Here is a 12,177-nt window from a genome sequence, read left to right as displayed (position 1 = left end):
CACACCAACGTTTTAGAAACAGCTTTTTCTCTCCTCTGCCTTCACGTTTCTAAACAATGAACCAACCCGTGAACACTACCTCAGTTATTTTGGCTCTCTTTTTGCACTATATATTTAATTTTACTTATTTTAATGCACTAATTATTTTAATTAATTATATATGTATATTTCTTATAATAATTTATAGTTTTTTATGCATTGCACTGTACTGCTGCCACAAAGCAACTATATTCATGACATATGGCAGCGATATCAAACCTAATTCTGATTCAGCACAATGCCGTGGACTGAAGAGTCTATTCCTGTGTCTTACTGGTCCATATGCTAACTCCTAACTAGGTAAAGACTGATTTGCATGTACTTCAGTCCAAGCTGGCTGGTAAGCCCAATGTTGGATCTGCAGACAGTGTCACTGATGAGCTAGAGATGCTTAATGTGGTGGGTCGGTAGTTTGTGGTGTTATGTTCCTTTTGCTGTTTACATTGAGTTTCAATTTGTTCGCAATAAATGAAGCTGAAGTCGTTAATGCTATCCCAACATTTATTTTTCTCTTTTTAAAAAGTCTTGGACTAGGTACTTCCCCAATAAGGCATATTGCACTTTTTTAAAGGAGGTTTTTGAACTTATCCTTAAAGATTTACCTCTGCCCATCAGTAATCTCTTGCTATAACTGTTGAAAATAGACTTTCTGGCTTGTGTGTCTAGTATCAAATTGAAGTCTTCAATTCTGATGTTTTGATTCAAGGTTCTTTCAGAAGTCAGGACAAAGGCATAAAACTTGTTGCTCCATGATTGTTTTATTAAGCGCTAATAGAACAAAGAGAAATGAAAAAAGACAGTAGCAGGAGAGTCTAGGGGCAAAGAAGAAAAGAATGAGAAGGTGGTGGGCCAATGTGTTCAGCTCTTCATATGCCATAGATAGGAAGCATTCCATTCAGATGTATAGATAAGAGTTAACCAATCAGGTTGCCCCTTTTCAAATAATGAAACACCACAGAAATTTTCAGAAAGGGACAGAACTGTAATCATTAGGGGGCACAGTGCACAATTGCATATACATACTAGGAAACATTAAACAGATACCTGTATATAGGCAGGTATATAAAAATACAAACAGGCATATGTTGTTAAACTGCATAGGAAAATAGCAATTATGCAGTCTAATCCAACAGTAGTGACCACTTTCCATAATTCCATAATTTTAAGATGTCATTCCTGGTTCTTTTCGGATTCAGCAGCAAAAGGTATTTGTAAGTGGAAGAGGCACTGTATATGTATTAAAGGTACTTTATTAAAGTTATATATTAAAAGAGACAAAACAGTACTTTCCACATGGCACAATTTACCATCGAGCAGTAGCTCTCAGCACTAGTTATGGCCCAGCCTAAGAGAAGATTCACCTTTTGCAGAAAGAGATTGCCCCTTTTTTATATGCTTCAAAGCCCCTTTTTGTCTCTCGTGACCTTTGGCTTGGGCACACACAACTTAGAAATAGAGGAAGTAGGTGTGTTAGGAGGAAAACATTCTTCACCAGTATCTAATCCAAATGATGTGGAAACCATTGGTTTATAAGGGGGAAAGCAGGTTCCACATTCTAAGCAGATTCCATTTTGTGGTACACATTTTAGCATGTACCAACAAGGAATCAAATTTAACTCTTTCCTTCCAGCTACTGTGACATGGAGTGCCTATAGCAGGCACCTTAGAGAAACGGATGCTCTCTCACTGATGCTGTCTCTGTAAGACCTCCAGATTCTCTGACATTGTGGGCAATTCAGTGTCCATCCTCTCCCACTGCATTGAGGCCCCACCTCGACTAACGTGAATCCACATACCTAATACCTGACCCTCAAACAGACAACTCTGTCACAGCAAAAAATACCTCGATGGACAGAGGAAAGCATTCGTTTTCAGAGTTCCTTGAGTGTAATATCATCACTATGCTGTGAGCATCCACCCATTCAAAATGGGAAACTTGGATGGTAGTAAAAACTTCAAGTCCATTTATTAATATTGTACAAAAGCTTGGCATCTCTCAAAGTACATATCTTTATGTTTCGTTAGATCCTCCTGCCCCACCTAGAGTCTGCCAGTCCCAGAGTGACGTTACCGGTCACCTTAGAACCATAAAACTGGAACAAAGGCAAGTTTTCCTCAATTTCAAGAGTCCACATTAGAATATAAGACATAGGAGCAGAATTAGGCCATTTGGCCCATCGCCTCTGCTCTGCCACTCTATCTTGGCTGATTTATTATCCCTCTCAACCCTGTTCTCCTGCCTTCTTCCCATAACCTTTGACGCCCTACTAATCAAGAACCTATCAACCTGTATTTAAATATATCCAATGACTTGGGCTCTACAGCTTTCTGTAGCAATGAGTTCCACAGATTCACCATCCTCTAGTCTAAAGAAATTCCTCCCCATCTCTGTTCCAAAGGGACATCCTATATTGAAGCTGTGCCATCTTGTCTTAGACTCCCCACTGTAGGAAACATCCTCTTCTTGTCTATGTTAGAGAAAGGAATGGCTATGTTTACCCAGCATATTATTATCGTGGAATGAAAGGTGGTACATTTCAAGCAAAATTAACAATTCTCATTCCTAGACTTAAGTAAAACTACCGTTGTACTTCATTTTTATGAAATACAGAGATATTAAAATGGAAATTTAGTTTCGTTGTTTTCATGATGACTATGAATATTGTTATATTTTAGCATTTACATTACATGTAATTGATATTTAGGCTTTCTACAGCAAAATGTCTGACCATGAAATGAGAACTAATTATATGTATTTATGATTTCCACAGTCTTATTCAGCAGATATACATCGTTCATCTGGTTCCATGAAATACTTAATTATTTATTTCACTTATAGTCATTCAACAGACTTTGAGGTCCACAGAAACTGGCTGGCCGTTACTTACAGTTTACCTGTCTCACAGTGGTACTATGAAGTAAGTCTTGATGTTTTAAAAACAGCTCTCCTAATGTGTAAAGATTGAAAGAGGCTTATGTTAATTAACAATACAATTATTCCTAGTATTTCCGTTTAGCCATGGGTGTGTAAGGCCCATCAGTATGTTTTGTTAGATGCATTCTGAAGAACTCAGTCCAGTTCAGCATATATTTTCTAAATAATTAATTCCAAAAGCTAAGCGATTTTGTGTGAAACTTTTAGGTCCATATGTGCTTTTTGTTGGTTTTATCATCTGCCCTGAGCTCTGCAATCACAGTTTAACTTAATGAATTACCGGTACCTAAAATTATAACTCTTACCTCACTTAGTCACTCTCTTCCAGAAAATAATACTTCTTTAATTTCTACTTTTTTACAGATTTACTAATTATTTCTTTATAATTTTGTCCTCTAATGCAAGGGATCAGCCTGCTCCTGTTTTGTTCTACTTTTGATAAGATAACATTGGATTTGTGCCTGTATAATTAATCTGGGCAATATATACAAGGTATATTTAGAGTAAAACTGGACAATTTCAATTGTTGACCAAGTAAATCCAAATTTCTTGTTTATCCTACATCTTAATATGATGTAAAATTACACTTAGTATCAACAATATTCATTTTACCAAGTCGTGCCTCATGAAAGTTATAGGAATTCAGTAAATGTTGTATCTCAGTTCATATAAAATGCTTCAAGCTTTGTGACAATTGCAATTTATTGGGTAAAGTATAACATGTTCTATTTTCTCCATTTCTCTCCCAATTCCTCATCCCTCCTTACTCCCAAAATGCAGGCGACCTCAGAGTGGACATTGGATTATCCACCATTTTTTGCATGGTTTGAATACCTCCTCTCCTTCATTGCACAATTTTTCGATAAGGAAATGCTGGTTGTCCAGAACCTTAATTATGCCAGTAATGCAACTATACTGTTTCAGCGACTTTCAGTGATCACCATGGATATAGTATTCATTTATGGAGTAATAGAGTATGTCTTAAAATTGTCTTTCTACTTAATTTAAAATTTCATTCTGTCATTTATTAGAGTTGCACAATACAGAAACTGGCCCTTCAGCCTTTCATGTCTGTACTGACCTATTTGACCCTCTGTACTAATCCCATTTCCCTGCATTAGGATCATATCCTACTTTGCCTTGCCTATTTAAGTGTTTTCTAAATGCCTCTTAAATGTAGTAACTGTGTCTTGTTCCACTATCTCCTCTGGCAGGACATTGCAAATATCAACCACTCTCTGAGTATGTTAAAAAAATCAACCATAAGGTCTCCTTTAAATTTCCTAGCTCTCACCTTAAAACTAAGCTCTCTTGTTTTTGATACTACTTACCAAGGGAAAAGGAATTTGACTATGTACCCTACCAATGCCTGTTATAATACCGTGTACTTCTATCAGGCCACTTTGCAACGCCTAGGGTAAAGAAGCCCAACCTATCCTTTCTCTCTCCATAACTGAAGTCCTTCAATCCAGGTAAATCTTCACTGTCTGTCCAGCGCACCCACAGTGGTGACATGAATGGCACCCAATACACCAAGTGTAGCCTAACCCACTTGTAAAGATGCAATATTAACATCCCAATTATGACATTCTGTGCCCTAATCTCTATATGCCATATCATACGACCCTATCCACTTCTGTTGCCACTTTCGGGGAACTATTGACTTGGACTCTCTAGGTCTCCCTGGTCATCAACATTTTTTAATGCATCATCATTTACTGTATACGTTTTGTCCCTAATTATTTTTTCCAAAATCTGTAACCTTGTCTTTGTTGGGATTAAGTGCCACATAACCAACACTCTGCCATACTCTTCAACTCATGAGCCACGTGTAAAGTATTTGAAAAATATTTTGCTTTGGAAATGAGTCATCACTGAATGTTATTCAATTTTAACAAAATACAGATTCTATTTCTCTTCTGGAGGTTCAGGTTTGTGATTTTTGGCAACGTTCTGTTAAAGTGCCCAAATTATCGTTCCTCAGGATGATATTCCTCAGTCTCAATTGTGATATCCCTGATTTTCACATGTGCACTTTCCACAGGGATAACGGCTCTGATTTAACTTTTCTCTGTTTTGCTATCTATAATACGACTGAAGCTCAGACGAGCATGGATTTGGATTTTTTGCAGCCTTGTTCAGTATCATGCTGGACTCTGCGAAGCTACTAGAGCAGCGCTGTTTTAATTGTTCATAAGCAAGACAACTCAGTAAGCAGTGTAAATGTCCAACTTACAGTTCAGAAAGGGTACCTATTATTCCTACTTTTTTATTGCCTTGATTCAGACAGTTCCGTCTGTACTGGGTTAGGGCATTTAAAAGGAACAGGTAGTAAAAGGTGACTATGCAAATGGTATGTTGGCATTCATAGCAAAAGGATTTGAGTACAGGAGCAGGGAGGTTCTACTGCAGTTGTACAAGGCCTTGGTGAGACCGCACCTAGAGTATTGTGTGCAGTTTTGGTCCCCTAATCTGAGGAAAGACATTCTTGCCATAGAGGGAGTACAAAGAAGGTTCACCAGATTGATTCCTGGGATGGCAGGACTTTCATATGAAGAAAGACTGGATTGACTAGGCTTATACTCACTGGAATTTAGAAGATTGAGGGGGGATCTTATTGAAACATATAAAATTCTAAAGGGATTGGACAGGCTAGATGCAGGAAGATTGTTTCCGATGTTGGGGAAGTCCAGAACGAGGGGTCACAGTTTAAGGATAAAGGGGAAGCCTTTTAGGACCGAGATGAAGAAAAACTTCTTCACACAGAAAGTGGTGAATCTGTGGAATTCTCCGCCACAGGAAATAGTTGAGGCTGGTTCATTGGCTATATTTAAGAGGAAATTAGATATGGCCCTTGTGGCTAAAGGGATCAGGGGGTATGGAGAGAAAGCAGGTACAGACGGTTTTGAGTTGGATGATCAGCCATGATCATACTGAATGGTGGTGCAGGCTTGAAGGGCCGAAGGGCCTACTCCTACACCTATTTTCTATGTTTCTATGATTCTTAATTGTCCAGTTGATAGAAAGCAACGTTTCTCAGGAAAATGAAAAATGTTTTGTCAAGCAACTATGTTGCTTAGTTCTCAGGTACAGCAAAGGTAAAAAGAATATAATCAATATTTATTTATTTTTTTGTCTGTTAAAGGTGTTGTAAGAACATAAATAGAACAAAGGAACCAAAGGAAATACTGGAGAAGCCAGATTTCATACTTGCAGTGCTATTACTTTGGAACTTTGGATTACTGATTATTGATCGTATCCTTATTATAAAATCCATCTTTTAAAACAACCAAGCTGTGCAGGCAAGATTTTTATCTTGTTGATGTTTCAAAATGTCCCGGCCTCTCCCAGGTCTCCTGCGTCACAGTACTTCCACAAAGTAAGGAACTGGCAAAGCTCTGTCCCAGCTGCTGAAGCAAAGCAAATGGCAGAATGCCACAGATACATAACAAACACTTCACCAATTCATTAAAGTTTGGGTTCTTAAATGTGGATATTTATTATGGATATCTCAATTAGTAACATTGTTTTTTCTTTTAAAATATGTGTTTTGACTGTTAGCTTTGTAATGGTTTCCTGGAATGGTGGGATGTTGCAAATTGCCCAAAATTTCAAATGCTACTGAGCGTTTGAGTAGAAATTATGTGGAATGTTAATATTCACTGTTATCACAGCTGAAAATAGGTTTACCTGGAAAGCTGGGAGCGGATTTAGATGGTGAAGACCATGAGGAAAATTGAGAAAGAGAAATATGTTTTTATCTTTAAAAGAAATGCATGCATTTCTCTTTTTGTTGGCTCTCTTACGAACACACCTATAATGTATTATTTCTTAATTCAAACCTAGATATTCATTTTCAATACAATGGCTTCTTATTTGGCTTGTTGCTTCTTTCCATTGCGAGGATGTTTCAGGTAATTTAGGAAACACGGTATAATCACCTGTTAGCAATGACATGTGTCAATTGACAGCCCCCCTATTTCTGAATGACAAAGCCCACTTCAGAGACCTGATTAAGACTGAAAATTCAATACAACCCTCAGGGGTGCAACACATGATGCTGTAGTTTTTTTTTGGAAGTGACATTAAATCAGAACGTTCTCAACATTTTCAAGTGGATGTTAAATATCCCAGAACATTATTCCAAAGAATAGCAGTTATCCTAATCAATAATCATATCTCATCCCAAAGTGCTTCCATCTCAATCAACATTACAAAATCAAAAATCTGAACATTAACATATTGCTGCTTGTTCTGGACAAATTGGCTACTCCATTTCCTTTGCTATAGTAGAGAGTACACTTAAAAAGTATATCACTGGCTCTAAAGCAGTTTGGTATTTTGTCAAGAGTAGTAAACAGTCCCAGATCTGAAAAATGAAGTTAATTTAAACAATTAAATATTAATCCCATTCAATTGCTGTCCGTGGCACTATCAATTTCTTTATTGTGAACCTTGGTAATTTTAGAAATGGAAAAAATATCCCAGAAATGAAACACTTGAAATATTTGATTTTATTACAGGGAAGACATTTGGAAAGTGCTTTATTGTTTGCAGTCCTGATGAACTTTAAGCATATTTTTCTTTATGTGGCGCCTGCCTATGGTATATATCTACTACGTTCCTACTGCTTCACTAAGAATAAACAAGGTACTGAGCTCATTTTTCCTACAGATTAAGATACAAGTTGGTGTGATTCATTATTTGATTTTCAGTTGTAAATAAAAAGCAGGGACAAATTAATTGGCATTGGTCTCAGATGTTTCTGAAGGTGATGAGGGAAGATAAAAGCTGTATATGCATTCTTTGCAGCTTAATCATATGAAAATTACAGATGTGGAAAGACTTAATAATTTACCGATTCACATCAGAATTTTCAGTCTTAATGTTTTCCAAGGGCTTTTCCTTCATAACTTTTTAACACAACTGAGCAACTTGGTAGGCCACATTTATGCTCTATCCCTCATAAAGTGAAATTTTAACCTATGAACCACTTTTATCCCCTACCCTGTGGATTAGCCGGTGTTGTTTCCACTTCATAGGGAGATAACAATCAAAAGAAATGAATACAGAAATTACTGCGCATACTTTTTTCACACACTTATCTAACTCTCGCTTAAAGGTTGATTGCTGCAAATTCAACTAGTCACTTAGTTTTATATTAAACTATTCTTTCTTTTTTCCTAATTCTGAGTTATTCCTTCTTTATAAACTTACTGACCAATTATCCTGCTGTAACAAAGCTCTTCAAAAGTTAACATAAGCATGAGAACAGTCTGCAGATGCTGGACACACAGAAGATGCTGTAGGAACTCAGCAGGTCAGGCAGCATCTATGGAAATGAACAGATATTCATCATTTCAGGTTGAGACTCTGCTTAAGGATCGAGAAGGAAGGGGAAAGATGCCAGACTAAAACGGAGGAGGGAGGCGAAGGAGGCTAGCTGTAAGGTAATAGGTGAAGCCAGGTGGGTGGGAGAAGAAGGAATCTGATAGGCTAGGAATTCTCACCTGGCTATGGTTTCCCCCAGGGTCCCCTCCTCCTTCCCTATCTTCTATGATCCACTCTCCTCTCCTATCAGATTCTTTCTTCTCTAGCCCTTGACCTTTCCCATCCAACTGGCTTCACCTATCACCTTTCAGCATTTTGAAATGGCATCTTCTTCCTGTCTTCTCAGTCCTGAAGAAGGGACTCGGCCCAAAACGTCAACTATTTACTCATTTCCATAGATCCTGTCTGACCTGCTGAGTTCCTCCAGCATTTTGTGTCCGTTGCTCAAAAGTTTATTACAATAAATTAGTATTGTTAATTCTAATATTAGGATTAAGGAAAATATTGGTATTTGTTTTGCTAGCCTCTTAAGACTTCAATATTGTTAAAGGTTAATATATTTTGATAATTGCCAGTGCCCTGAAATGCAGTTTTGGTAACTGATTCAAATTGACTATGTGCTTTTACATAAGAAATGATTATTTTAAAGTCCTTTCAAACAAAAAATGAATAGAATCGATACGTTTTAGAATTATTTGATTGTTCTAAAGGAGAATTGGTGGTAAATATTCTTGAAGTTTTAAAATGCAGCACATTATTTAATTTTGTCTCTGCCTTCTAATGTTTTAATATCATAAATTGGTAGATTGTTATTTTTTCTTGTGTTTATTTTTAAGATGGATCAATCCAGTGGAGGGGTTTCAGCTTTTCCCGTCTTTTTGCCTTGGGATTTATAGTCTGCTCTGTCTTTCTTGCTTCATTTGGACCCTTTGTTGCCATGGTAAAGATAATTAATTTAAAGCATTGTACTCCGTACTTGGAGATAATTTATCTGAGCACAGATTTGTTCATGTAGAGTCTGAATGTGCTTGCTGTTCTGTTGCAATACCATGAGACTTTGATGTCAACCTAACATCATTAGATGTCGTAGGTAGGTTTTTTACACAGAGAGTGGTGGGTATGTGGAACGTGCTGCCTGGGTTGATGTAAAAGGCAGATACATTAGGACATTTAAGAAGCTTCAGTAGGTACATGGATGATATAAAAATGGAGGGCAATGTAGAAGAGAAAGGTCAGATTGATCTTAGAGTAGGTTAAAAGCTTGGCACAACACTGGGCCGAAGAGCCTTACTGTGCTGTAGTGTTCTATGTTTGTAATTGTTTCCTACCATGTCTTGGATCTGGAGCAATTCAAATGGCTGCGGAAAATTTGCAGAAGGAGGCACCTACTTAGTTAAATGGCTGGATACAAGCACAAGCGGCAAAGAGTGTATAAAAGGTTAATTATCATAAGTAGTGAAATTAACCGTTTACAGTGTGAAATGGACACAAGCAGGTGGTTTTATCTAGGACACAGTCTACAAAGGAGATGGCGCATTATACCCAGAAAGATAAAGCAGCCATGTACTATATCCACTAGGTTTAGGAATAAAGATGGATGAATATACCCATATCAAGCAAGGTAAGATTACTTAACAGAATTGTATAGAAATTGATGTTCCAGGGCAATTCACCTTAAAGAGTTGCATTTCAACCAATTCCACATTTATTGAGAACATGTGCCAAGTCTGTGTATGTCTTTACAGTTTGTCCACACTACACATCAACATAAAACACATTTTAATTCCAAATTATAGTTGAAGGTTTTCACTCACTAGCATTGTTAAACTGTACCTTTCCTGATGTGAATTAAGCTTCCTAACTGATCATTGTAGTCTGTTATAATGGTGAAAGTGCTATTTACACCCAGCAGAAATGTATGTGACATTGTTTAACGAGTCATACTCAATGGTGTTTAAAGATCATGGATCTGAATGATCTTTTTAAATAGTGGATGTTATTGATTTGGAAGTACAGCCAAAAAAAGATAGATCTTACTGTAATACATTCAGTCAATGCCACATTTTTCAGTCACAATTTGGCACCTAGATGGAAAATAGTCAACTAACTGGCTTTGTCCTGTGTGGTGCTGAGGTTCTAGAGTGCTATTGTACTTGCAACTATTTTGCAAGTTAAAAGAAGTCATCTTTCTCATTGGCTTATGACCTGTGGAGATGCTAGAACAGTGGCTGTGGAATATCAAGTCTCTGGATTCCTAGAGTCCTCGAACACTACAGCACAGAAACAGGCCCTTGGGCCCATCTAGACTATGCCAAACTATTATTATTCCTATTATTATTCTTCTTGCAGCTATGACATTCTTATGACTAGTCTATCTACATTTCTACTCAATGGCAACTCCACACCAAATATTATTATAAAATTTATTTAAAGGAACAGAAATTTTACTTAATGTTGGTAAAATGGAGAAGCTGAGGTTCTCCTTGCAATAGGGGAAGTTGAAAGGTGGGCTGATAGAAGTATTTAAAACCACGAAGGGTCCAGTTGCATAGATACTAGCAGAAGAATCAAAAAGCAGTGGAGATGTAAGTTCATCAGCAAGCAAACCAGTGATGAACATTTGTTTTTACATTAGGAGTGGTTAGGATCTGGAATGCCCTGCTGGATTTGGTGGAGGCAGGTTCATTAGTAGTGTTCAAATGGCTATGCACAAAGGCCAGGGGAGGAGGACTAGCTGTTTTAGACTACGTGGGGCAAATGGCTTCTATGATACAACCTTTCCCTGAAAGGTTATCTTGATGGAGATGCTCATTGCTTGCAATATAAATGGACTTCTATTATCCTATCTATAATAATTTCTTCAATGCCAGTTATATCTTTCCAAACCTTGATTGTGGTTCTGAGTAAGTGATTCATCATGCATTAATGACAGATCTTGAATTTTCCACATTGTCAGTATACAGTCGGTCCTCCTTATCCGCAGATTCCGCATGCGCGGATTCAACCAACAGCGGATCAGGAAAACCTGGAAGTTCTCTCTCCAGCACTCATTGCTTGAGCGTGTACAAACTATTTTTTCTTGTCATGATTCCCTAAACAGTACAGTATAACAACTACTTACATAGCATTGACATTGTATTAGGTATTATAAGTAATATAGAAATGACTTAAAAGTACAGGTAGTCCCCGGGTTATGAATGAGTTCCATTCCTGAGTCCACCTTTAAGTCAGATTTGAAGTCGGAACAGATACATCCGGTATTATTTAGCGTCAGTTAGTCAAACGTTTTTCTTAATATATAGTACATATTTTACCTTTCTATGCATATAAAACACTTAAGAAACATACGTTTTTCAATAACTTAACCACTGCGTTGCTTAGTAATAATTGTAGCTTTCATCGGGGCAGGGCCTTTCACATGCTCCATTAAAATTGTTCTGATCGTTGACCGACTGTAGCCTAACGCTTTTCCAACGACCGATGGTGTTTCATCTCTTTCTGATCGCTTTATTATTTCCACCTTATTTTCAATCGCGATCGTGATTATTTTCATGAACAGAAACACTGCGGATTCAGAGCTGTGCCACCAGGTCCTAATGTCCACCGCACGGAGACATGTTAAATAAAGACCGGGGTTCTGCTGGGTCCTAAAGACCACCGCACTGATACATGTTAAATAAGGGACTTGAGCACCCGCGAATTTTGGTATCCGTGGGGGGGTCCTGGAACCAATCCCCCGCGGATAAGGAGGGCCGACTCTATGTCAGAATTAGGTATCCCATTATTGGGACCAGTATAACTAATAGGCTATTTTTACCTTCTGCAATAAATTGTTTTTGGATCTTATTTTCTTTGGGATTGGTGTAAATAAT

At 37.6% G+C, this 12,177-nt stretch overlaps 1 protein-coding gene across 7 annotated transcripts in view; it reads left to right on the top strand.

The window, feature by feature from the left end:
• alg8 (ALG8 alpha-1,3-glucosyltransferase) overlaps positions 1 to 12,177 on the top strand; it is a 61,976-nt gene that overhangs the window by 38,443 nt on the left and 11,356 nt on the right. For 3 of the 7 annotated variants that reach the window (XM_073044049.1, XM_073044046.1, XM_073044044.1), the window contains exons 2-7: positions 2,879 to 2,957; positions 3,755 to 3,948; positions 6,120 to 6,229; positions 6,821 to 6,888; positions 7,498 to 7,624; positions 9,142 to 9,245. In XM_073044049.1, the coding sequence (XP_072900150.1) occupies positions 3,845 to 3,948; positions 6,120 to 6,229; positions 6,821 to 6,888; positions 7,498 to 7,624; positions 9,142 to 9,245 (513 nt within the window). In that variant the 5' untranslated portion in view covers positions 2,879 to 2,957; positions 3,755 to 3,844. Of the gene's footprint in view, positions 1 to 223; positions 340 to 2,074; positions 2,144 to 2,878; positions 2,958 to 3,754; positions 3,949 to 6,119; positions 6,230 to 6,820; positions 6,889 to 7,497; positions 7,625 to 9,141; positions 9,246 to 12,177 lie in introns of those variants that run through there. The other 4 variants (XM_073044048.1, XM_073044051.1, XM_073044045.1 and 1 more) reach the window with 4 other exon arrangements.

Source organism: Hemitrygon akajei, chromosome 4 (assembly GCF_048418815.1).
Source record: "Hemitrygon akajei chromosome 4, sHemAka1.3, whole genome shotgun sequence".
In the NCBI taxonomy this organism is placed as follows: domain Eukaryota; kingdom Metazoa; phylum Chordata; class Chondrichthyes; order Myliobatiformes; family Dasyatidae; genus Hemitrygon; species Hemitrygon akajei.
Note: the sequence above shows the minus strand (reverse complement) of the source record. Positions and strands in the feature narration are given on the sequence as shown.